At 57.9% G+C, this 24,384-nt stretch overlaps 2 protein-coding genes across 2 annotated transcripts in view; both read left to right on the top strand.

Annotated features, from left to right (window-relative positions):
• The first annotated feature begins 77 nt into the window (after nt 1-77).
• On the top strand, nt 78-12,865 carry DBF4B (DBF4B-CDC7 kinase regulatory subunit). The gene is made up of 11 exons (XM_076356920.1): nt 78-188; nt 2,645-2,836; nt 3,966-4,016; nt 4,650-4,719; nt 5,655-5,725; nt 6,303-6,339; nt 8,325-8,367; nt 9,232-9,348; nt 9,586-9,712; nt 10,421-10,530; nt 11,126-12,865. Exons 1-11 carry the CDS (start codon nt 78-80, stop codon nt 12,525-12,527), a joined length of 2,331 nt encoding a protein of 776 aa, XP_076213035.1. The 3' UTR covers nt 12,528-12,865.
• Nucleotides 12,866-17,898: 5,033 nt separating this feature from the next.
• Nucleotides 17,899-24,384, top strand: part of ADAM11 (ADAM metallopeptidase domain 11) — a gene marked incomplete in the record, with an annotated part of 8,279 nt that continues 1,793 nt past the window's right edge. The window contains 13 exon segments of the mRNA XM_076356874.1: nt 17,899-18,037; nt 19,360-19,568; nt 21,054-21,130; nt 21,485-21,549; nt 22,095-22,182; nt 22,275-22,341; nt 22,501-22,549; nt 22,651-22,718; nt 23,126-23,200; nt 23,285-23,356; nt 23,912-24,078; nt 24,155-24,239; nt 24,325-24,384. Of these exon segments, the coding sequence (XP_076212989.1) occupies nt 17,980-18,037; nt 19,360-19,568; nt 21,054-21,130; nt 21,485-21,549; nt 22,095-22,182; nt 22,275-22,341; nt 22,501-22,549; nt 22,651-22,718; nt 23,126-23,200; nt 23,285-23,356; nt 23,912-24,078; nt 24,155-24,239; nt 24,325-24,384 (1,140 nt within the window).

Below are 24,384 nucleotides of genomic sequence, written 5' to 3'. Positions count from 1 at the left end.
CGGCCGCCGTAGCGCCGCCGTTAGGGGCGGGGCGGGCGGGAATTTAAACGACGGCGGCGCCTCCCCGTCAGGGCGCCATGGCCGGCCCGGCCGCCCCCCGGCCTCTCCGCGGGAAGGCCTTCTACCTCGACCTGCCGAGCGGGCGGAGCGCGCGGGAGCTGGCGGAGGCCATCCGGCGCCTCGGCGGGGTGAGCGGCCGCGGCGGCTCCCGGGGCCCCCCCCTCACCCCGGGGCCGTCTGCGCCGGGGGGCTGAGGCGGCCCCGCCTCTGTTCTCGCTCCGTTTCTCTATCTGCTCTTTTTTTTTAACGGTTTCCTTATTTTCCTGGCTGCTCCCGGTGTCGACTTGACATCGTAACGCACCCGCCCGGCTCCCCTTTCCCGTCCCCGGTGGGCCTCGCCTCGCGGCCGGGGAGCCGCTCGGGGAAGGAGGCCGCCCTCCGTTGCCTGCCGCTTTCCTCCCCTCGCTGCACCCCGCCGCCTCGCTGCTGGCTCTTTTCCAGGCCCCTCACGGGGCGCTGGGCAGCACGGCCCAACCCGGGTCTGCCTGTGACCAGCTGCTATGAAAAGTGCCTGCTTGCTCCTGCCTTCTGGGCGGTGGCAGCTGGTTGCCCGGTGCTGGCAGCATCTTCTGGGTGGTGGTAACTGGTTGTATGGTGATGGGAGAGCCTTCCAGTAGATGCTAACTGGTTACCTGGTGATGGGAGCATCCTCCGGTCAGTGATAACTGGTCGCACGGTGACGGGAGCACCTTCTGGGTGGTGGTAACTGGTTGCCTGGTTCCCCCTCATCCCTCACAACAGCCTGTGGCAGCTTAATTTTTAGGGAAGTTGTGGGACTTTCAGGTGTTTCCTGGAATTCAACATCGGGTCAAGTAGGATAACGTCAGCCAAGTCTCTTTTGTCATGTAGCTGTGTGCTTCTCATGGCTTTCCCAGAAAAGCCATCTGGACCCTTCCCCTGTGAAGCTGTTGTTTGGGTGGATCCATGTGGCATTCTTTGTGGCCTCTCCAGGTTTCCTTGGTGCTGATATTGCTCACCAATTCCTTATAGCCTCTCTCAAGACCCTTTAAAAAGTAGTATTGCTTCAGTCACTCAGGCTGGAACGGAGGTCAGGGGCTGTGCCCAGCAGCTGGTTGTTCATCTGTTTCATCTTTCAGTTTCCTTATGACTCTTAAGTACAGTTTGGTCCTAACAGTTGTTACTGTTTGTTTTCAGACTGTTTAATCTCTCTGTTTGAGGCAGATCTTTTCACCTCTACCCCAAAACTTCCTTAAGTCCTTCAGTGCTACGCACAGGTGTAAAATACTCATTTAGCTCTTGTCTCTGCTGCCAGGATCATGTGTTGGCTGTAGAGACACGTGGGGAAGCTGACTTGTGCTTTTTTTTTTAATCACACCCTCACGCTGAACCTGCTGATTTCTTTCTGTCCTCCCCTGGATGTGCCATCAACACTCAGGGACGCTCTCCTTCTTGTAGCTTATTTAGCTGTGCGTCTTCAAGTCTGAGAAACGCTTGCTCGCAGCGGTCAGTTATTTCTCTACGTAGCTGCCACACTACTTGGAAATGATTTTAGCCTTTTGACTGTCCCTCTAGCTTCTTATTCAAGCATCATCTTGGGGCACTTCCTTCTCTGAAATGCAGTCCACCAGGAGTGGAGTTCTCATTCCTCTTGCTCCTGTGGAGATACTGAATTCAAGTGCACCGCGGCCACCATCTATAAAACAGCTCTTCAATAGTAATACCCAAACCCAGGCCCTGTGCGTTGTTCAGGACCACGTTAAGAGCATCTTATGGCCTTGGACTTGCATGTGATGTCCGGAGCTTAGCCTTGACCTAGGGCTGATGACAGAGCATTATTTGGACAGGGAGATTTTGATTTACTCTCTTCTGTGAGAGTAAAGGGCAGCCTGCAATGTTGCATGTGGCACTTCACACAGGTGGGTCTGGGATCTCGATCCACAGGGATTCTGTAACGCAGCAGAACCGGCTTATTCAGCAGCCGTGACTTCAGACTGCTCAGATCTTTGTCGTCTTGTGGGCTTCATACCTATGCGTTAGCACCCCATGGCTGTCTGCCTTCTGCTGAGTTTCTGATAAGCCTACTGTTAGTATCCCAAATTTTGGTTTTCCATTTCTTCCTCGGACTTCTAGCTTCTGTGCAAAGGCGTGTGTTTTGGCTTTCTAGTTCCCTGCTGTCCTGTTCTATGTGGAGCTGCTTGTCCCAGCTGTTCACTTTCTACTTTATTTTGCTAAAATGTGTTTTGTTTTCCTGAGAACAGAGCTCTTCCACACTGATGCATGACATCCAGGGTTGTTTTCTCACCTACTGCTTTTTTTTTCTGAAACGGTTGTTTGAGTAGGTAATGGTAGAAATCGTCATGGAAGTCTCAATCTGACAGTTCTGGTGATTATTTGCAGTGTAGCTCTAGGGTGTGCGCTCTCTGCGCATCATAGGATTTCCTTTCCTCCATGAGACAGCAGTAAGGACTGGAAGAAGGAACTACTTGTAGAGATGAGTACTTTCAGCTGCCCCTTATCTGTGTGGGGGATTAAGCTAAAGGCAGTAGTTCTTGCTTAGCAGGACTCTTCCAGCTCAGAGTTGTTGGATGGTTTCAGAGCTGCTCTGTTCTGCCTCTTGCTGTAGGTGACTGAAAGCTTCCTAAGCAAAGAAGTCAGCTACGTGGTTTCCAGCAGCAAAGAAGCCAAACGAGACAAAGCCAGGACTCAGGCTGAGAAGTGGAGCAACGTAACTTCAGAGGACACAAAAGCCACGAGCCCAATGCCTTCTACCTCCAAAGGGAACCATACCAGACCTCACCAGAAGCCACCAGACACTGTAAGAGCTATAAAGGTTTAGGCCACCTCAAAGTTTGGCCCCAGGGATCTATAGAGTAGCACCTGAGACCAGTGTTGGAAGGTAAAGTTGTTCCTGCCCTGAGCAAACATGTTGTGCATCTTCCCCCCCCCCCGATCTGGCCATTCATATTCGTACCGATGTTTCTAATCTCTGTGTATCGTTGTCTGCTCAAATGTGCATATCACGGCTTTGAGCTAGTAAACAAAGAGTATCTACTCAAATGGCAGAGGAAATAGAGGGCTTGGCTGGCTTCCTAACGGAATAGGCAATCTGTCCGGATGCAGAGGTGTGTCTAGAAAAGCCAGAGAAACATAGACAAGATAAAACCATCGCAGGTTCTGGATGCGTGCTCACAGGCACCGGTAGGGCAAGGCCAGTGTAACTTGGAAGGAGATCTACAAGGGCAGCTTGCAAGAGGGATTTCTCTAGGTCCTATTCACCCTGCGGGAGCTGGGCTTTCTGGTCAGTAGTGCTTGTGGCCAAAGCTCCAGTGTCCTGTGTTGAACGCTGGTGTCCGCTGGAAGCTGCGACTGCGGGGAGAGCCTACTACCCCAGCCTAGGCCACGGGCATCTCTGCCAGCTGGATCTGGACCGCCTGCAGGTGGGAAGCCTGGGCTGATGTCAGGGGTTTCACTCACTCGTGGTGTTTGTTCCCCTGTCCTTGCTCACAATGCTGTCCATTTGTCTTACAAAGAGATTAATCTATTTGCTGAAATCATTGGCTTGCAAATGAGACTTGGTTCCCAGGAAGGGCTAGCAAGGATGTTCCTAACCCCTGCCAGCATGCTGGGATGTGGCAGGCAGAGTTTCCGAGCTAAGTTGCTACTTCCTCTTGGCTCACTCTGGACTATTCACTGCTGTTCAATAAAAGCCAAGCCTTGGCTGAACAGCTGCTTAGTGTAGACCTAATGGGTGCCTCTGCAGTTTTGCGTTCCCTGGAAATGCTCAGTCCTGCTGTCTTTGAGATGAAGTCTTGGCCAGACTCTTCTCCCCAGCAGAGAGCGGGTATCACTAGAAATCATTCTTACTGAACAGCCACACTGTCCTCAGCTTGCCGCTGCCTGGTAGCTCTTTGCTTTAATGTAGTACTTGGCTTCTTTCTCTGCAGGCCCTGATCAGCAGGGGAAAGGAACTGCTGCAGAAGGCCATGAAGAATCAGGTGAGCAGCGTGTGGATGGGCTTTTCTTTAGCTGGGTATGTTCAAAGTACTTCTGAGCAGTGCAGAACCAGTGCCAGCTGCTTCTCCAGAGCCCCTGCCTGCTGAAGGGAGCAAATTCTGGGGCTGGTAAAGGTATGAAGCTTGTGGCTCTGCAGAATATTATGCAGTGCTCCTGGGCACTGTTCTTCATGGAGCTTGTCATCTGTCCATGTTAAGTACTTCTAAGGCCTGTCCCAGTGATCTGAGTGCTCAACACAGAGAATTATTAACACAAGACCCATTGTTAGATGAATTTTTAGCCTAGAAAGAACTAAAGCCACATAGCTGGGGCAAAAGGCTCCCCTGCAGTCCTCTCACTGATATCATAAGTGGCCAAAAGAATCTCAGTGCCCACTTAGAAGCTCATGCTATAGCAGGGATTAAAAATTTGACCTAGATGCTACTGTTAATTTGGGGTAGATAAAGCATGAGTTCAAACCTTTTCTGCTGTGCCCTGATTTTAATAACAGCTACGCAATGGTCTGTCAATTGGGCAACAGAAAAAACCTCTCTAAACTAGATTTAGAGCTGCATGTGCTCACACAGCCGTCTCTGCTTTGAGCTGTACCTTGCCAAACCTCTCTGTTTGCACAGGACACCTGCAGTGGCAGCAGTATCCTTGCCAACGCTCGCCTGTGGGGAGTCCAGATCTTGCACGTGGATGGTATCCTTCTCTGTAGGCTGAAATTTAGGTGTCGATAATTAGTGGTTTTTGAGACAGGTGGAGCAGAAGAGATGTAACAAGCGTGGTACAGGAGAAGGAAGAAATTGCGAGCAATATCCAGTACTTGACTGATGCCATCCTGGCCATGGCTAGCTAGGTCTGCGCTTCAAAAATCAGATTTCCTTGTATGTATAGAACATGCTACTGTCACATTTACAATAGCAAACGCTGAGTATGTTGTAATATACTGAAGCTGTAATATTAGAAAATGTTAATAGCTTGGTCAGTGCATTAATTTGTTCCAAAAAGACCATTTTTACTAATTGACCTGGAAGTAGGGATCATGATAATGGCAGGATTTGGTCGTTTTTAATTAGGAAGTGCTGATGTTTGAGGACCTGTGCTGGAAGGCGCTTCCCGTCTCAGTGATGAATGGGGAGGGGGTGACGGGAAAGACAGATGGTGAAACTCTGATTCTAATAATAGGTCTGGAGTAAAAGGTTCCTGAGTGTCCAGTGACAGTGACATACAGCTGTGGCTGAGCTTGTCTGGATGCGTGATGGAGGCAGCCGCTGCTAGTACACGTTCCTGAGCAGCCAGCTCTGCTGATCCGCAGCGGTGTTGCAAGCCTGTCAGGGTCTGGTCTGCGTGCCGCAAAATTCCTAACAGTGTCTCATTTCTGCAGAGACTTAAAGCCAGCCTCCAGCTCTGCGAAAGAGCAAAGTGGGGTGCCGTCCCTCAAAGCACTCTTTCTTGGCTTCTTCTTGGGCAAATTAACTGTGTAGTGGTGATGCTCTGCCAGGTGATGGCAGGCTCAGGCGCTATGTGCTTTTTCCCGGTGCGGATGGGGAGTTACACTTGTGCTGCGGTTGGTGGAGAGGAACAGCTCATCTTCGCTTGTTGAGCTATGGCTCTTTGACATCCCACCTGTGCAGAAATGTTGTCATACATTCAACAGCTGCTGCGTGCTGTCTCGGGAGCAAGGAAACGGTGCCAGAAGACAGAGGTAACTGACCTAACTCCAGCCCAATTTGAGGCGCTCAGGATCCCTTGGTAGCTCTAAGCAATCCTTCTACTTCCTCTAGTGCTACTGGGCTTGTAAGCAGGGTGATCTCCCAGGTTTTCATCCAACACTGGGCAGTCTGGTTCTTCTGTTTACTGATGGAGATGTCAAAATTCAAAGAATTTTTCCTTGTATAAAGTGAGGGTAAACACAGATGAGAATGAGGCAGCTGTTAGCTATCAACCTCATCCGTAGCACAGCTAATACCTATTTTGACCTTCAAGGGACTAAGGGTAAAAGGAAGATCACATGCAGCTTTCTGAAATATTTTTTAACGCATTGGAGAGGTCAGTAAGAAGGTAGGGCATAAGATCAGAGAGTGGCAGCCTGTATATTGTATTTAAAGTAACTCTAGGTAACTTGGGAGACAAAATATCAGGGGGAGGTGATATAGTCTCTGATGCAGGACCTCTGAAGTGGTGGGTGAGACTGCTGTAATCTTGCTTTGCTGCTCTGGGATCAGTAATTACAGTTCGGCCTGTGCTGACTCCCATACTAAATGTGTCACTTTTTCCTTTAGGCAAAATGCCTTGCATCCGGATCAAAAATTCGCAAAGGTAGGCCCAGAAGTTGTGCTCCTGTTTACACTCAGATGCGGAGCTGCTTGAAGAAGCCTCGTTTAGAATTTGAAAATCCATCTGAAACTTCAGCAATCCGAAATATGCCAACTGCTAAGGCAGTTTCTCTTGAATGGGTTTTGAAACTCTTTGTCTGAGTCTAGCTGCAGCCTCCTAATACAGCTGAGGATGTTATGCCTTTGATTTCGGGCAGTGTTTTTAAAAATCCCATAAACCGTTTGCAGTGCAGCTCCCAGAATCCCAAGGCACCCAAGAACTGTGCTGCTGGCACTGCACGTTGAATCCACTGGCTCAAACGAAGTTTCGAAGAATAATGCATCCTACAGAGGAGAGCGTGTTCCTCACAACCCACTCACTTCTGTTAGGCTGAAATGTACTGCTGAGACACCAATCTAGGGATAACACTTCCAAAGGAGGAGGGAGGGGGGGAAAAAAACAGGTTCTCATCTGCAATTAGACAAGAGCCAATTGTGGTACTGAGATTGGCACCAGTGACGTAAATTAATTTGTGACTTGTTTGACTTTGCTCGTCGGAGAGTGAATGCTCAGTAATATCTCAGAGCAGACTCCAACCTGGATTCTGTGTGTGATTTTTCCAGTTTGGGGCGGGAAGGTGGTGAAAAAAGGCTCGAAAAGCTGTTGGATAAGGCAGACTGTCTGCTGCAAGCTCAGAGTTCTTCGTTGTCGCACACTCTGAACCCTGCCTGGGGACTTGTGGTGACAGCTGAACCGTTTGTCACTGCTCAGCACTCTGCCGTGAGAGCTCAGGACCTGTGCACCAGTCTGAGTTTTATCTGGGGCCCTAAACGTGGCCTTGCTTTCAGAAGTGCTAAGCATTTGGCAGTGTTTATGTGGAAAAATTGATCCTGTACTTAAATAGCTACTTTAGTGACATAACAGCACATTTGATGCAAGCTCAGGATGAGGCTCGAGGAACTAACTGGCGAGGACAGCTGGACTCAGCCTTTCTGGAGGATGAGGTTAAAATTTCTTTGGAGAAAATATCATTGAGTGCCAGGATCACAAGAAAACAAAACACCTTGCCCTTCAGAGGCAATAAGGGAGGCATGAGAGGCTTGGTTTCAGGGTCAGGCAGACACCCTGTGGGAATACCTTGGTGTTGATTTGTTTCTTAACTGGACCTGTACTCAGATTTCCAGGCTGAGCGTAATGTTATCACTTGCAAGTTGAACATACCTGTGAGACAGGAGGGACCTGGTAGCCTCTTCTCCCAGGCTGGCTCTGAAAACCTTTTCCCTGAATGCACTGCTGAGGCTTTCTTCTGCTCCCTTAATATATATTATGCCTCTCTAGGAAGCATAGCTGCTGTTTGCCCTCCTCAGGGACCAAGCAAAGGCCAGATATTGCTCTTTAGCAGTGTTCTCGTGCCAGGCTTGGCTATGCAGCACGTTGGTTTGTCTCCAGCAGCTTTTACTGCTTTGACTTAACTGTCCTGGCCTGAGCCGTTCTGAACTCCAGGCTGTTGTGTAAAGGTAAAGGGTGCTGGAAGGGTTGATGCAGAGCTCTGTGCTTGTGCAACTGCTGCTGCAATTTTTTTCTTATAAACTCCTCTCTAGTGCTTGCCGGCATGTTGCGTTGAGGATGCGTGATGGTTTTTAGGATTCGAGTCAGAATTGGAGGCTTGGGGTTAGGCCACTGGCTGATAAGGCTGAGTAGACATTAAAGATGCAAGGGGCTTAGCTGGATGTTTTTTCAAAGGTGGAAACAGTCCACTGTTGGGCTGCCTCTAGGGTTTGGTCACCCTACTGAATACTCTGGAGGTGAGAGGGCTGTTGTAGATTAGCCAAAGAGCTGTTTTGGCTGTGCTCAGCCATCATTTGGCATTCACAGGTGTCAGGAATACTGATGAGCTTGGCTCTGTAGCCCAATTCTGTTGGGGAATGAATGAATAAGTAGGGAGTTTGGCCAGGGCAACTTGTAATAACCAACTTTCTTTCTAGCAGGAAAATTGAAGCCCCCTTTTCTGAAGGTTGAAGACCAGAGCAGGTAAATGAGGTCTTTCTAAATATCACACCTTAAAACCTCAGGGGCTACCAGGGAGGGAGTCCTTTACTGGTTTTATTTGCAGGGAATATTCTGTCCACGAGGCAGAGCATGGCTTCTTTGAAGACCCTGTTACACACCAGGAAGCTGACACTCTCCTAGAGGGAGGCAAATGGAGTTTAGAGAAACAATCTAAGTGGCTCGTATGTCAGGAGGGAAAAAAGGTGCTAAACGAGACCTGACAACAGAGTTTACTTCTTTGCTCAGATTCCGTTTGTGATCCTTGGTGGGTCACTTAATCTGCTTGAGTCCTCTGAAATGAGGAAAGAGATTGAAGCGCATGAGGTCAGGGCCTGTAACTTGATTACAACATCCTGCACAAGAGGATCTGATCTCTGTGGTGTTTCTAACAACTCTGTAACTCTAACAGTATCCAGAGCGCTAATTAATTATTCTGAAGATAACATTTAAGGCAGCTGCAGAGTCAAATATTAGGTTTTACATGCTGCATGCAATAAAGTGTGAAGAGAGATGTCGTCTGGGAACCAAAACCTTCCCATGCTGCTGCGTAGCTGAAAATACTGCGCTGGCTGCTGCTGATGTACCTCAGGGGCAAAAGGTGGGTTTTTAGCTGAGCAGGCAAGCCTGCCTTCTGTCCAAAACATCCCCCCCATCAGTGCCATTGCTGGGAATCAGGTTTAGTACTTCCAGTGAGAAATGGGAAATCTCTGGAACAGCCAAATGAAAGGACAGCGATAGCCAGTATCCCATCATAAATGAGACAGCACCTTGAGCCCCTCTGCGGGAGGGACAGCTCTCTAACCATGCTATTGCTGCCAGAAGTCTGATGTCCTGATCTGCTTTCAGGCAATTCCGACCCTTCCATCATCAGTTCAAAAGCTTTCCTGACCTGAACTTCCTGGCACCCAAAAGCTCCAGCCCATTTGAGCCTCTGAAAAGCCTCTCTAATTCTTGCAGAGCCAGGTAGGTTGTAGCTCATTCTGTGCGAGTTTTTAACCCAACTCCTCTGCTAACTGCTGCCCTGCTGGTTCCTGGGACTTAGAGAAGCACTTGTCTTCTGGATGCAGGTGAAAGGAGCCCTGTTCTGGGTTAAACAGCTGTAGTTCAAGGGCAGCACTGCCTCCCTGGCCCTTAACGCAGCTTGGTACCTGCTGATGCTGTCAAGTGAGGGCAGGGAAGATCTTTGCTGTTACCTTGCAGGGGTGTGGAGGACTGTCCGATGCGCATCGAGGGGGAGAAGAGCCCCCGATCCGTACCAGTCACTGTGCCAAAGAAAAAGAGGGGATTTTGTGAGTGCTGCCAAGAGACCTTTGAAGAGCTGCAGAAGGTAAAGGCTCCCCTGGGACCTGGTTCCTTGCAAAAGTTATGGGGGCCACTCAGCGGCTTCATTAATCATGATGTGCCTGTTATCAGAAGAAACCCTTTTGGAAGGAAGGCAGATTGCTATACATACAGCCTTCGCGATATCTCATAGGATCAGCCTTGTAGATGAAAGCCATAGTACATCTGCTCTGACCTCCTGGTCTGGGCAAACAATGGTTTTGAAGATTGGAGCATGACATGCTCATCTCTGGGGCTAGGAGAGCCTCACGGATCATCCTGTTACCCGATCTGTAAGGTGGGAAGCCTGTTCCATGGCAGTTGGGGGGCATAGGCTGGTTAAAAAGTTGGAGAGGTTTTTTTATCTCCTGGAAGATGCCAAACAATGTGGCTTTCAGAGCCCAGCCTTTAGTGATAGACAGTACGTATTTGGAGTCTGCATTTTTACTAGCTCCTGGGGAAAGCTGTAGGCTGCTGTTAGATATAGACACAACCTCCTCATCAGCAGGTGTCTATGGGAACGGAATACTTGCTGTAAGCAACCGGGGGTAACAGCGTTGCCTACATTTCCCAAATCTGCTTCCAAACAATGGCTCTATCTGGTGAAAAGGCTGTTTGCCCTCTAGTCTGTTAGGCTGTGGGAAGTGGCTGTTACTACAAATTTCCCTACTGTGAAAGGACAAGTGTTGCTAAAAGGGCCTCTGCCACCTTCCAGCACCTCCAGAGCCCCCAGCACAAGCGGTTTGCACTGGACGACTCACAGTATGCCCCTGTGGATCATGTCATCTCACAGCTCACCAACAACTTTGTGGAGCAGTCAGCCAAGTAAGTCTTTGCAAATCTGGTAAGTCCTGGAGCCAAAAAGCACCATGGTGCCACATGGCACGCTCGCGGGAACAGGGCCTGAGTCTTCATGCTGGTACTGGTCCCTAGCTCATGCCCTGTGCCAGGGAATCAGCCAGCAGGAAGCAGAGGGCTGCGGCTGACTGCAGGACCAACCTGGCACCTGCCGGGCAAGGTTTAGATGAGCCATGGGAGATGTTCTTCTTCGGTTTCTGTGGCTTCTGTGCGGCTTTTCTGCTCCAGGGAAGTCCCTGTGGACTTCTAGTGCCTCTTAAACTAGAAAGGGCAGCTGAGCCCATCTCTTCTGTCCCCGTGTCTGATACAAACCCTGCTGCTCTAGTAGCACTTCTGTGCCTGGGCCCTGGGCTGTTGAGAAGGCTGAGAGATCCCTCGTGCTGCCCATCTCCTCTGCCAGCAGCAGTATCACTGTTTGCTGAGCCTCACTGGCCTAAAATTTCTCACTGCCTCCTGAGCAAGGCCTTCAAGCATCCTGCACTGCAGAAGACGCTTCATCTTGCTGGGGGGAGGGTGTTGCTAGGCCTAGAGAGAGTGAGCATTAACTGATGGTTCTTCTCAGGGTGCCACGGTCCTGCCTGACAGATGAATGCTTAGTGCCTCAAGCACAAGTTACTGGAGGAACTGAGATGCTGACAGCAGAGCTGGGAGAAGAAAGGCAGCAGCCTGAGCAGGGTGCTGTGGAACTGTTAACTGATACTGAGCATGATCGTGGCCAGAAGACCAAGGGATGCTCCCCTTGTCTGCCCAGGGACAGAGTCAGTAATCGCAGAGAAGGAGGGGGGTTGTCGAAGAACTGCTCTCTGGGGCTGCCTGTTGGAGCAGGACTCACTAGAGGGGTCTGCGCTGCCCGTGGCACCACAGAGGAGCCTGCGGTGGAGGATACAGATTCGGGCTTGGCTCCTGACCTGCGCTGGGGGACTCGCGTAGCGGCTGCTCATGTCAGAGAGGCAGTTGCTTCTTCATCTGAACTTCATAAACAGCAAATGCTCGGGTCTATCAGCCGTCCTCTGCAAGCACTGCCTGCCTCCAGGAAACGCCAGCTCTCCTCCAGACAGAGCACCCAGGTGGGAAAGAAGCCCAGGCTGGAGCTGGGTGGTGGCCTCTCTCCGTATAAGCAGACAAGTCCAGTGGATGGTGGGATGGGTGTGCAGGGTGCAGGACAGATGTCTGAGCCAGGCTTGCCCAGTGTGGTGGAAACTGGCAGCTTGCCCCTAAGCACAAAGCTCTCCAACAGACCTTGTAGCTCCCTCGGTTTGGACCTGTGCCCGTGTGGGAACCCTGGGGACCCTGCATCACGGCCGGGTTCCCTTGAAGCTGTGTCTGTGGGTTTTGATCCCAGAGAGGCTGCGGCAGCCAGCACTGTTGGCGAGCATGGCTGGAGCAGAGCGAACGTGAGTTCCCAAGGGAAGCAGCTCCGAGGAGAGAATGAAAATACACCCAGAAATGTGAATAGTTCTGATCTGGAGAGCACAATGAGCAAGACCAGCTGTCCTACTGGCCAGTTGCCCTCTCCAAAACTGCCTGTAGCTGAAGCCAGATGTTGCTGTTCGCTCTGTGTCAGAGCAGCAGAAAAAATAGCACCCGAACTACCTGACCTCCCAGGCCACAGCAAAGAGCAGGCTCCATGCCCTGGGCTCCTTCAGCCTCTTCCACATAATGCGCGGGCTGATCACGACTTCAGCAAAAGTTCTTCTGAGTCAGACTGGGATGTCCAGCTGCTCTCCACACTAACGGGTGTCCAGGATGGCAGGATTCAGTCTGTGGACAGGGACTTGCTCCAAAGGACGCATGTCAATGTGAGGGACAGTGGGTATGAGTCTCAGCTCTGCTCAGTCCTGAAGCAGAAGTCGGAGCTTGCCTGGGCAGGCAAAGAGGACATGAACTGCCTGAACTGCTGCACAGAGACCAAAGGAGCCTCTTTCCCCATACTTGAGACCTTTTTTGGCAGCTGGACTAGTTAAAACCACCTCCTGGCTGTTCCCTGGGCCCTTAGTTGGAGCTGTGAAGTGGCTGGAAAGGGATTTAACAAGCCACCCTCCCTGTCAGGACCAGGAGATACAGCCGAGAGCCGGAGCGAGGACTGTCAGCTGCACAGTGGTCTCCAGACACCGCAGACAGCCTGGGCAGCTCTTCTGTTGGGACCTGATGGGTGATGTGGTGGTTTCACTGTCCTCAGCTGTGAGAGGGGCTGGGATCTTCCCTCCTCTCTGCTGGTAATGTTTAGAGCCAATAGCTTCCTTCTTTAACTCCTCGCTGGGCTGCTGACAAGATGGTCTTTCTCTGGAAGTGTCTTTTCAGCAGGAATATGCTCTTTGCCCTTCCAGATTGAGAGCATGGCCTGTTCCTTCTCTCGCCCAGTCCTTGGAGGTGCAGAGACGGTGGAGAGGAGGGCCCTGGGGGTGAGATCTGTGTTCTTCATGTGGTTTGGGGTTTTGCTGGATATCTTTGTGTATTTACAGATGTTTGTAACTGGTACTAACTTGTTGGGGTTTTTTTAACCAAACTTTTAAACTTTGAAATAAAATGGAAGACGAGATCCTGTTCTGCTGTACACTGGGTGAAACTGGGTGACCTTACGCACAGCTAACTCGAAATTGCGTGAAACGTCCGTCAGTAGATGCTAGATGGTGACTGGGCAGAAGCCTTGCTGAAAAGGAGCTGGGGCTGATGGTGGGCACCAGGCTGAATAGGGGGCAGCGGTGGCTCTGGTCACATAACATCACCCTGTACGTGGTTTGCCTGAGGAATGTGGTCAGCAGGCTGTGGGAAGCTGTTGTACCCAGCACAGGGGTGGCCACGTGTGAGTGGCCCCACGTAAAGAGGGACGTGGAGAAACTGGAGAGCAGTCATGGGAGACTGCTGACCTTGCCTGGGCGTGGGGCTGAGGAGAGATCGGGGCTGGGCTAGCCTTGCCAAGAGGAGGCTGAGGGCTATCTAAAAGCAGGTTGTCACTTCTTGAAGGGCAGTTCCAAGTAGGATGGAGCCAACCTTTCAGTGATGCCAGATGTCCCAAACTAGGGCTTCCAAGGTACAGGTTGGGAAAGGCTCCCTGCCCAGGAGGGTGGGACAGCCCTGGGCCAGGCACCCAGGGCAGTGGGGTTTGTCTGTCCTTGGAGATTTTCAAGCCCTGAGTGAAGGACAGCCATCCTCCTTCACTCAAGGCTTGAAGTGAAGCCCTGAGCAGCTGGATAAGGTAGCCCTGCTGTGAGCAGGAGGCTGGATATGAGACTTTAGAGGTTCCTCCTGAGCTAAATCTTTCTCCAGTGCAACAGCCAAGCTCCAGCTTTTCTTTACCTACTGAAGCAGCTGTACAGGTTATGAAGGGCTGAGCAAAGCTGCTGCAGGAGCTGAACCACACCAGACACGGGGCTGTAGCTGGAGTGGGCTCAGTCTGTCGGCAGCAAAAAGCAGCCACGCTCATCTCCTTGTCCCTGGCTGTTCTGTTACCCTCAGGCAAGAGGAACAACAGTCTGACTCGCACTCTAGGTCCTAGATTGCAGCCCTGTACCTGGTCCTGCTAATTTTTAATTTAATCTGCTGTGGACGTGTCTCTGTCGCTGCTTGCTGCCCCAGCTGGAAGATAATCCCTGGAGAAGAGGTAGAAATGGTCTTGATGCACCAAGCGGCCAACATCTTGGTGTGCTCAGTCTCCTGGAGGGAGCGATCAGCTCTGTGCCCCTCAGGCAGTAAAAAGGGGTGACCTGGCCTGCAGGGTGAGCCAGGAATGGGTCCCTCCAGCCAGTGTGGTGGATGTGACCAAAACTCAGGGTGGTCAGTTGTCCCCTGCAGAGACTGGGTTACCTCATGGCAGCGTTGCTCAATGGAGGAGGCAGTGAGCTTCCCTGGGGCGTTAGCAGAGATGGTGTTGGGAGATCAGCTGCGGGGTGAGGACGGTTGTCCTCCACCAAGCTTGGCCCTTCCGTGGAGGGGAGAGGGAGCCCTGGTTGCTGCCTGGCCCTTTTAATGTCGACCAGTGACCTACATCATGGGGGTCCCTGGTCTTGGGGACTGTAGGACCTGCTTTGTGGACCCTCGGGGACTGTTCAGGCCTTGGGTCAGATGCTCTTGCTGGAGGCTGGTGACCTTGCAGGCCCCCCTGCAGTGCAGGGCAGATGCCGGTTCAGCTCAGCTGTGCTTGATGCTGCAGGTTCCTCGCCTCGTTGCTGCGTTTGTGACTGATTATTGCGTGGAGGAAGATGAAGGCCTGAGGGCAGCAGGTCATGGCTTTGAAGCCCTGCCTGCCCCGGGCCGAGCTTCACGGGAGAGAGACGTGGGGCTGATCCGGGCGAGGTCTGCCCTGGAAGTGCTGCTCGGCAGCTGGGAACCGCCACAGCGTGGCCAAGGAGACAACTGGCATTTCCCGGTGCCTGTTTCCCCGTGCAGCTGTCTGACAAAACCAGCGTGGGAGATGCTTCCCTGCCTGCGCGCGTGCCAGCCCCCGTGCACAGGGGGTGGGGGGGATGCTGCGGGGGTGGGTGTGAGCCCCCCAACCTGAGCGTGACCCCTCAGCAGCTTCTCTCTGCTAAAACCAGGCTGAGACGAACCTGCCCCCCTCCATCCTGGAGCTGCCGCAGGTTTCAGTTCATTAAGGCTCTGCAAAGCCTTGATGATAACGAGGTGAGCGGCAGAGGTTGGGGAGGGGAAAGGAGGAGGGCTGGGGCTTATCCCCCCCCCTCCCTGCTCCCCAACCTCAGGCATGTCCCTGCCCTGTCCTGCCTTCGCTTCCACCTCTAAATGCTTCTGTCCCCCACTTTTGCACAAAAGCGATGAAAACCAAAGCGGCCATTGTTAATGAGGGTGTCAAGGTGGGTTTTGGTGCGGGCGGGGAGCGGGCCTGTTGCACCGCCGTGACGCAACAAACTTCCCAGCAAGGCAAGCCTGGTGCTTTCGCGGGTGGCTTTGAGCTGCAGAGCTGCCACCGGGTACCCAAAGGCACGTGGGTACCAGCGGGCACCTGAATTCTGGGGGGAGAAGAGAGCGGGCGCAGGGGGTCCATAGGAAGGTGCTTGGAAAAGAGAAGGATCCATGGGGAGGGCGGACACGTGCCGGCATGGCTCCTCGATGCCCCGTGGGGAGGGACTGGGTGCTGGCACACGCACGGAATCCTTTCCCTGAGTTCATCGCGGCCGTGGGAGGTGCTGGGAGGAAGAGGTGGGGTGCGGCGTGGCGTTGCCCCTGGGAGATGTGGGGGGCTCCCCGGGTGCTGGAGCCTGATCCGAGGCAGCACAGGAGGGCTTTAGCTAGAGTGGTAACGCAAAATGGGTCAAAAAGGTTTAAAGGTGGGATGAGTCATCCTGGAGGAGGTGAGGAATGCGAACTGGGGGCTCAGGACCCCTGGCTTGGTCTTTTTGGGCAGCTCTGGGGCCTTTCTGGGACAGTTGGCCTCTGGAATGAGCTGAGGGACACCAAAGTGCCTGAATTCCCCCAGCGCTCTGGTGGCTCAGCCGTGCCCCTCGTCCCCCGCTCAAACGCAGGCAGGGGCTGCCCATCGCCATCCGCGGGGACACCCAGCACCCGCCTGGGTACGGCCCTGAGCAGCCCCCAGGGAGCAGGGTTGGGGCTGATGATCTCCGGGAGGTCTCTGTCCCACCTCCGGCCCCATCTCTGTGACGGAGGGATGAGTCCCCCCCCGTGCTGGTCGGAGCCCCCTGTGCCCCCCAGGACAGTCCCTCCCGTGGGTGCCCCTGGCTGTGCTGCATCCCCCACGGGGCTGAGCGTCACCTTCCCACGATGCTGTACCCCCCCTCCATCCCGCAGCTGCAATAAACAGGAGTTTATTGGGGCTTTCTCCCCCAAAAATTGTTCTGTTATCCCCAGGTGGGGAATGTGGCCTTGCAGCATCCCCCAAAACTGGGACAACCCAAGGGGGGGGTCCTTGTTTCTGGTACTTCCTGGGGGTTATGCCTGGCTGTGGGTGGGGACCCCACAGCACCCCCTGGGTGACAGCACCCACCCACCGGTGATGGTCCAGGATTGACCCGCTTCCCCAAGTGCTGTGGGTGCCGTCACCCCCGGTTTCAGCATCCTCCCCCGGGACCCCTGCCTCCATTCAGAGCTGGGGTCCCGCAGCCATCACCGGCACCAGCTGGGGACCCAGGACCAGTTAGGGACCAAGTACCAGCGGGGGGGGGCTCGGTACTGGTTGGGGGGCTTCAGTCCCAGCTGGGGGGCTCTGGTACCAGCTGGGGAGCTCTGATAATGGCTGGGGGTCTTGGTACTGGTTGGGGAGTCGGTACCAGTTGGGGGCCTGGTACCAGCTGGAAGCTCCAGTACAGGCTGGTGGGGCTCTGGTACTGGCTGGGGGCTCCGGTGCTAGCCGGGGACCAGTTAGGGACTCGGGACCCGCTGGGGGTCTGGTACCAGCTGGGGGGGGGGGGGGCTCGGTACAGGCTGGGGGACTTCAGTCCCAGCTGGGGGCTCCAATTCCAGCTGGAGGCCCAGTACTGGCTCGGGGGGGGGGGGCAGTACTGGTGTGGTGGGGTTCTGTACTGGCTGGGGGTCCCGGTACTGCCTGGGGAGGGGTGTCTGGTACTGGCTGGAGCACTCCAATCCCAGCTGAGGGTCTGGTACTGGCTGGGGGGGCCAGTACTGGTGTGGGGATGTCCTGTACTGGCTGGGGGGGGGGGGGGGGGGGGGGGCAGTCCTGGTTGGGGGGTTCTGGTACTGGCTGGGAAGCCCGGTACTGGTGGGGGGTGTCCCATACTGGCTGGGCGGGCCGGTACTGAGTGGGGAGGGGGGGTCTGGTACTGATGGAGGCATCTGGTACTGGTGGGGGGGTCCTGTACTGGCTGGGGGGGATCTGGTACTGGCTGGGAAGCCCAGTACTGGTTGGGGGTGTCCCATACTGGCTGGGGGGCCGGTACTGGTTGGGGGGGCCCTTGTCCACTCCAGTCCCGGTGGGGGGGCTGGGTACTGGCGGGGGCTCCAGTCCCAGCTGGGGAGCCTGGTAGGGGCTGGCGGGGGCTCCAGCACCGGCTCGGGACACGGTACCGGGGCGGGGGGGGGGAGTGTGGGCGACACCGGCCTGGGGGGTCCCGGTACCGGCCGGGGACTCCGGTGCTGCCGGTGCTGCAGTGCCGCGGGGGTGCCAGCGGTGCTGCGGCAGCCGGGGCGGGCGGGGGCCCGGCGGGGGGGGGCGGCGGGGCCCGGGCGGGGCGGGGCGGGGCGGCCCCGGGGCGGGGCGGGCGCTGCCGGTGCCGCTGCCGGCGCCGGTGCCGGTGCCGGTGGCGGCGGGCGGGGGGGGGGTGGGGGGCGGCGGGCCCGGCGCCGTGCGCGCGTGCAGGGGGCGGGGGCGGCGCTCCCGGCCCGGCGGCCGCTCCCTGCCCGGCCCGGGGCGGAGGGACGGGCAGGACGGGCAGGACGGTCCCCGGCTCCGCGGGCCCGGCGCGGCCGCGCTCGGATTATGAGGGAGCCATGAGCCCGCTGCGGGGCTGGCTGCTCGCCGCGCTCCTCTCGCTCACCCCGCGGGCAGGTAGGTCCCGGTCCCGGCGCCGCTCCGGTCCCGGCATCGCTCCGGTCCCGGCCCCGGTCCCCGGCCCCGCCGCCGCCGCTGCGGCTTTTTCGCTGCATCGACACATTTTTCCGCAGCGCCGCCCCGCAGCGCCCCGGGAGGGGCCGGGCCCTCGCCCCCCCCCCCCCCCCCCCCGCAGCCGCCCGGCCCCGCGCCCGCCGCCCCGCTGCCCCCGCGGTCCCCGCCGGGGGTGGCCCGCACCTGCACCCCTGTCCCCTGGGTGTCCCCGCGGGAGGCGTCCCCGTGCCAACCCTCCGTGTCCTCTCGGGAGGTGTCCCTATAGCGGTCCCCTGGATGTCCCCTCCGGGAGGTGTCCCCATACCAGCACCCCTGTCCCCCGGGTGTCCCCTTCAGAGCCGTCCCCATAGCAGCTTCTCATGTCCCCTCCGGGATGTGTCCCCATATCGGCTCCCCTGTCCCCTGGGTGTCCCCCCAGGAGACGTCTCTATAGCAGCCCTCCATGTCCCCTTGGGATGTGTCCCCATAGCGGCCCTCTCGTGTCCCCTGGGTGTCCCCTCCAGAGGTGTCCCCACACCAGCCTTCCTGTCCCCTCGGTGTCCCCTCTGGGGGGGTGTCCCTATAGAGGCCCTCCATGTCCCCTCAGGAGGTGTCCCCCTACCAGCCCTCCAAGTCCCCTGGGTGTCCTCTCCAGGAGGTGTCCCCATAGCAGCCCTCCATCTCCTGCTGGGATGTGTCCCCCATGCCCACCCCCCATGTCCTCTGGACATACCCTCGGGAGGTGTCCCCATCCCGGCCCTCCCTGTCCCCTGGACATCCCCTCCAGGATGTGCTGCTGTGCCCAGCACCCTCCCCACACCTTCCTCCAGGTGCAGTGGCGTTCCTGGGTGCCCCCATGTCCCTTGGGTGCCCCCCTCTGGGATGTGTCGCTTTACCAGCCATCCATGTCCCCTGGTCCCCTCCAGGATGTGCCACTGTATCTGAGGCCCCCTGAGCTTCCCCTCCCAGATGTGTCCCCATACTGGTCCCCCACGTCCCCTGGGCACCCCCCCAGCCCACGCTTCCTGGGTGTCCCCTCCTGGACACACCACCATACCTGGGTGTCCCTCGCCATGTCCCCCAGCTGTCCCCCCTGGGACATGTCCCCATACCCACCCTCCACGTCCCCTGGGCATCCCATCCGGGACACAGGTGTCCCCTTCGGGAGGCAATGCCACGCTTGGGTCACCCCCAGAGCACATCCCCATCCCTATCCCTCCTCGTCCCCAGCCCCCCGTGTCCCCAGCCCTCCCTGGGCCATTGCGACCGGCTCCCCTCGCCCGCAGGTCCCGCCGCACAGGCCGGCTCGCTGCAGCGGAGGCTCCCCTGGGCCGGATGGCAGGACGGGCGGGTCGTTTCCCAAATCACCCACCCCAGCAGGTTGGTGGGGCAGAGCTCAGGAGAAGAAGTCCAGAAGCATCAGCTGGACACCAGGGTCAGGAATGAGCCTGGAGGAGGAGGAGGAGGAGGAGGAGGAGGAGGAGGAGGAGGCCCCGTAAGTGAACCACAACCCCCCCATCTGCTCTTTCTGGGGTCCCCGGGTGTGTGGGCAGGTCCCCAGGCAGCTGCCGTCGCCGGCCCGGCCGCACCCCGGCACACAGGTGGCCACTGGCATCCCGAACCGGAGCCTTCATCCCCCTGGGGACCATGCCGCTGCTGTCCATCCCCCCCCCGCCCCCAGCGGGGCACCGATGTGTGCCGCGAAATCCCATTAAATCTGGGTACCAGTGGTGCACGCGGGCGTTAGGAGAGATGAAATGGGAGCGGGCGGGCGGGCGGGCAGGCAGGCAGCAGGCAGGGCTTCTGCAGAATGAATGGGCTCATGGCTCCGGCGCCGGGGAGGATGGATCCAGGCCACGTGGGAGCAGCCCCATGCATCCCACCCGGTGCCGTCCCCCAAACCGCAGCCGGTTTCACCCCCTGGGCTCGGTGCATCCGCGCCGGCTGGTGACCTTCATCCTGGGGCTGACGGCTGGTTTGCCCAGCGTTTTGGGGAGCTGGCACATGCGTCCCATCCGGCACAGGGAGGGATTGATGCTTTCAAGGAGGTAGTGGCGGCTGCAGAGGCCGGCGCGCATCGATCCCCCCCATCCTCGCCGGATGAAAGGCGAAATAATGAGCTGCAATTGCCGCAAAGGTGATTTAACCCGGCGTTAAGTAAAACCGTTGGACGCCGGGAAATGCCGGGGGGTGGCCGGGCCGCCACCGGCACTGCCAGGATTTTAGGGAGGTGTTAAGCCAGGGCATCGCGGGGAGATGGAGCGGCTGCGGATCCCGGGGGATCCAGGGTTGGGGCCCAGTGACAGCGCTGGCAAAGCCCGGTGAGACTCTCCCAGCCGCGCTGCCTGACCTGGTGGACGCGGTCTTGGCCGGGGACGTCCCGCCCCCAGGGTGCTGCGCGGTGGCAAATGAGTCCTCGTCCCCACGTCACCGTCCCTGAGCTGCGCCCGGGTCCCAGCAAGGGGATGGGCACCCCAGGAAAGGTTTGGCTTTTCCTGGCCACCGTTTCCCCCAGTGCGAAGCCCCGGGGCTCCCGAGGGACACGCCACCGGTGGTGGACCCTCACCCATGCAGCGAGTTTGCCAGGTCTCAGGCCAGTGCCGCAGAGCGCAGCTCCCGCTGCCGCCGGCAGGAATTAGGTCAGGAGCGACGGGCGCCGCAGGGCGGGTGAAGCGCTGGCTCGGCACTGCCGCGGCCAAGCCCGGCCTGCCGGGGCGGGGGGGATGCTCCAGCAGCCCCCACCCAAATATGACTCCTGAGGAGGTGGGCGACTGGCTGCGGGTGCCCTCCCAGCACCGCGGGAGTGATGATTTTGGAGCAAAAAAACAGCATTTTCCTTTACGTTGAATTTTTGGGGGTTAAAAATAAAAGTGCACCTTTAGAGAGTGCATATTTTGGGTTGGGGTTTTTTTTATTATTTTAATTTTTAATTTTCTTTGGGGGGCCAGCGTGGGGGGGCTGACGGCTCCGGCTCTTGCAGGGGCTGCACCTGGCACGGGTGAGCTTCGTGGTGCGCGCCTTCGGCTCGGCCTTCACCCTCGATCTCCAGCTGAACCAGTGAGTGGCCCTGGGGGTCCTGGCAGGGTGGGGGGCACCCGCCATGGGGCTGGGGCATCCACTGTGGGGCTGCTGCTGCCTCCCGGCAGGAGGGAGGGGGTGGAGAAGCCGGGGGTCCTTGGGGACAGGGGGGTGAGTTGTGCAGGTGGGGGGGAGAGGGGCCCGTGGGGTGCCAGCACCCTCCCAAAGCAGGGGGGGGGTCCCATGCCAGGGTGATGCCACGTGCATGGGTGGTGGGTGGGTGCACAATGAGGGTGCTGCTGGCAGGGCCACGGCCGCTGCCGTCTCCCTCCTCCTTTTCCTCCTCTTCCTCCCCACCGCTGCGGCCTCTCACCCCCCGCCTGCTCTCTGCAGCCACCTCCTCGCCTCCCACTACGTGGAGCGGCACATCGGCGCAGGCAGCAACGGCAGCCACAGCATGGTAAGCTGTGTGCCGCGCTGTGCCGCGCTGTACCACGCCGTGCTATGCTGTGCCACACTGTACCACTGTGCCGTGCCGTGCCGTGCCGTGCCGTGCCGTGCCGTGCCGTGCCAGCTCTGGGGTCGTGGTGGCAGACTGCTAAATCCAGGAGAAGTCCAGGAGTGGCCACTGGCAGTCCGGCATCTCCACCCGCGTGGTCTCGGGGTGCCCCCCTGCCCCTGGGGTGCCCAGCCCCTGCATCAGGGTGCTGCCCCCATGGGTGATGGGGAGGCATCTCCCTTCCAGGGGTTCTGGCACGACGGGTGATCCCTAGGGTGCTTTGGCACATGCCACCGCGCTGCCAGCCTTGTGGTGGGTGCCCGTCCGGGTGCCGTGGGCACCAGGCACACCCCAAGGGTGACAGGCAGCGAACCCCAGAGCCACCAGCCTGGGGGTGCGGGCTGCTGGGCATGCCGGCGAGTGGGGCAACTGCCTGCACAGCAATGGGCAGGATGGGACCCAGGAGCAGGGTCTGGCCGGCTCAGCCGCCTCTCCCCGCTCTGGCAGGGCGCGGGGAGCACTGCTACTACCAGGGCCGGATCCGGGGGCAGCCCCGCTCCTTCGTGGCTCTCTCCAGCTGCCAGGGCCTGCGGTGAGTAACCCCCGCCGCCGGGCGGGCTGAAAGGGGTGGTCGGGGGGGGTGCTGCACCCCCTGCACCCTGTCACCCCCGTCTCTCTTGGCAGCGGGGTCTTCTCAGATGGTCAAGCCACCTACCTGATCGAGCCCCGGGTGGGCGCCGAGCATGGGCAGGTGAGTGGTGGCACCGGGACCCACCATGTGCCTGCCTCAGTTTCCCCTTATGGGTCTGGCTGCAGCTGGGGTACAAGCCTTGGGGACACAGGATGTGGCAGTCCACCCTCCACACTGTCATGTCCATGCGTGGCTGTGACACTCCTCTCCCCATGGCAGGGCCTTCAACCACACATCATCCAGCGCGTCCCCAGCTGCATCCGACCGGGTGAGCCTTTGCGCGGAGCGGCGCTTGTCCCTGAGGACCGGTGATGGTGGCGCCGGTGGCCCCGTGTCCTCTGTCCCGCCAGCTCTGTTCCTTCCCTTCAGGCTGCCTCTTCCCTGCACTGACCCAGCACCTCGCGGGCGGGTTACCAAAGCTGCGGCGGCGGCGGCAGGTTAGCAGGGACAATGGGGGAACACAGGGCAGGGGACAGGGGGACACTGGGCAAGGGACAGGGGACATGGGTCAGGGAACAAGGACTCTTTGACCCCAGATGGCCTCTGGCTGCCGCTCGCCCACGGCACAGCTCTGCCGCAGGTGCAGCTGGGCTGGTTCATGGGTGGTGGGGACGTGTTTGCAGGATGCTGCTCCCACGCGGCTCAGGGATGCTGTGCAGCACCGGCGATGCCACAGCCAGAGGGGATCCGTCCCCGAGCCCACCCAGGTGGCTTCCCTGCTCCGTGCACCCCAAACACCCGCGGGGTTCACGGGCAGCCACAAAGGGGGTCAAAAAGCCCCTTCGCTGGGGCTCGGAAGGTGGATCCTGCTGGAGCCGGCTCAGCCGTGGGCTCCCGCTGGCAGGTACGCCGAGCCCAGCACACGGTTCACAGCGAGACCAAGTACATCGAGCTGGCGGTGGTGAACGACCACCAGCTGGTAAGCACGGGGGGTCCCGGTGCCAGCGGGGTGGGGGGTTGGGGTGGCCCCCCTGGCCCAACCTGGCCCTTGGTGCTCCCCCAGTTCCTGCAGCTCCGCAAGTCCGTGGTTCTCACCAGCAACTTCGCCAAGTCTGTGGTCAACCTGGCCGACATGGTGAGAGAGGGTTTGTCCCTGGGGGGTTTGTCCCCAGGGGGTTGGTCCCCAGTGGGCTTGTCCCTGGAGGGGGCTTGTCCCTGGAGGAGGTTGTTCCCAGGGAGTTTGTCCCCAGCACCTGGTGGGTTTGTCCCTGGGGGGATTATCCCCGGTTCCTGGTGGGTTTGTCCCGGGGGGGGGGGGGGGGGTGTCTATCCCCGGGAGGTTGGTCCTCAGTACCTGGTGGGTTGGTCCCCTGAGGGTTTGTCCACAGGGGGGTTGTCCCACTGGGTTCTTTTCCCCGGCACCTGATGGTTTTGTCCCCAGGGGTTTCGTCTGCAGCACCTGGTGGGTTTGTCCCACTGGTGGTTTGTCCCCAGGGGATTGTCCGTGGGGCAGGTTGTACCCAGCTCCTGGGGGATTTGTCCCCAGGGAGTTTGTCCCCAGGGGGTTCGTCCCTGGTGCCCAGTGGGTTTGTCCCTGGGAGGGTTGTCCCCAGGGAGTTGGTCCCCAGCACCTGGTGGGTTTGTCCTGGGGCGGGGGTTTGTCCCCAGCGCCATCCCCTCGCCCGTGCAGATCTACAAGGAGCAGCTCAACACCCGCATCGTGCTGGTGGCCATGGAGACGTGGGCCTCGGAGGACCGGATCCGGATGGGGGAAGACTCCCTGGAGACCCTGAACGAGTTCGTGAAGTACCGGCGTGAGGGGCTGGCGGAGCAGAGCGACACCGTCCACCTCTTCTCGTGAGCGCCGCGGCCGCGTCACCTCCCCAGGGCCAGGAGCTGCCATCCCCCGTCCCCACCGTCCTCTTCCTCGCAGGGGTCGGACGTTTCAGAGCAGCCGCAGCGGCACCGCCTTCGTGGGGGGCATCTGCTCACCTGCCCGTGCCGGGGGCGTCAACGAGGTGCGTGCGGCGAGACCCGCCATGGGAGCGGGCTGGGGATGGAGGGGGGGGTCCTTCCGGTGACTCCCCCATCCCTCCTACGCAGTACGGCAACGTGGCGGCCATGGCGGTGACACTGGCGCAGACGCTGGGGCAGAACGTGGGC

This window comes from Aptenodytes patagonicus, chromosome 20 (assembly GCF_965638725.1).
Source record: "Aptenodytes patagonicus chromosome 20, bAptPat1.pri.cur, whole genome shotgun sequence".
Classification (NCBI taxonomy): domain Eukaryota; kingdom Metazoa; phylum Chordata; class Aves; order Sphenisciformes; family Spheniscidae; genus Aptenodytes; species Aptenodytes patagonicus.
This window is presented reverse-complemented; position numbering and strand designations above follow the sequence as displayed.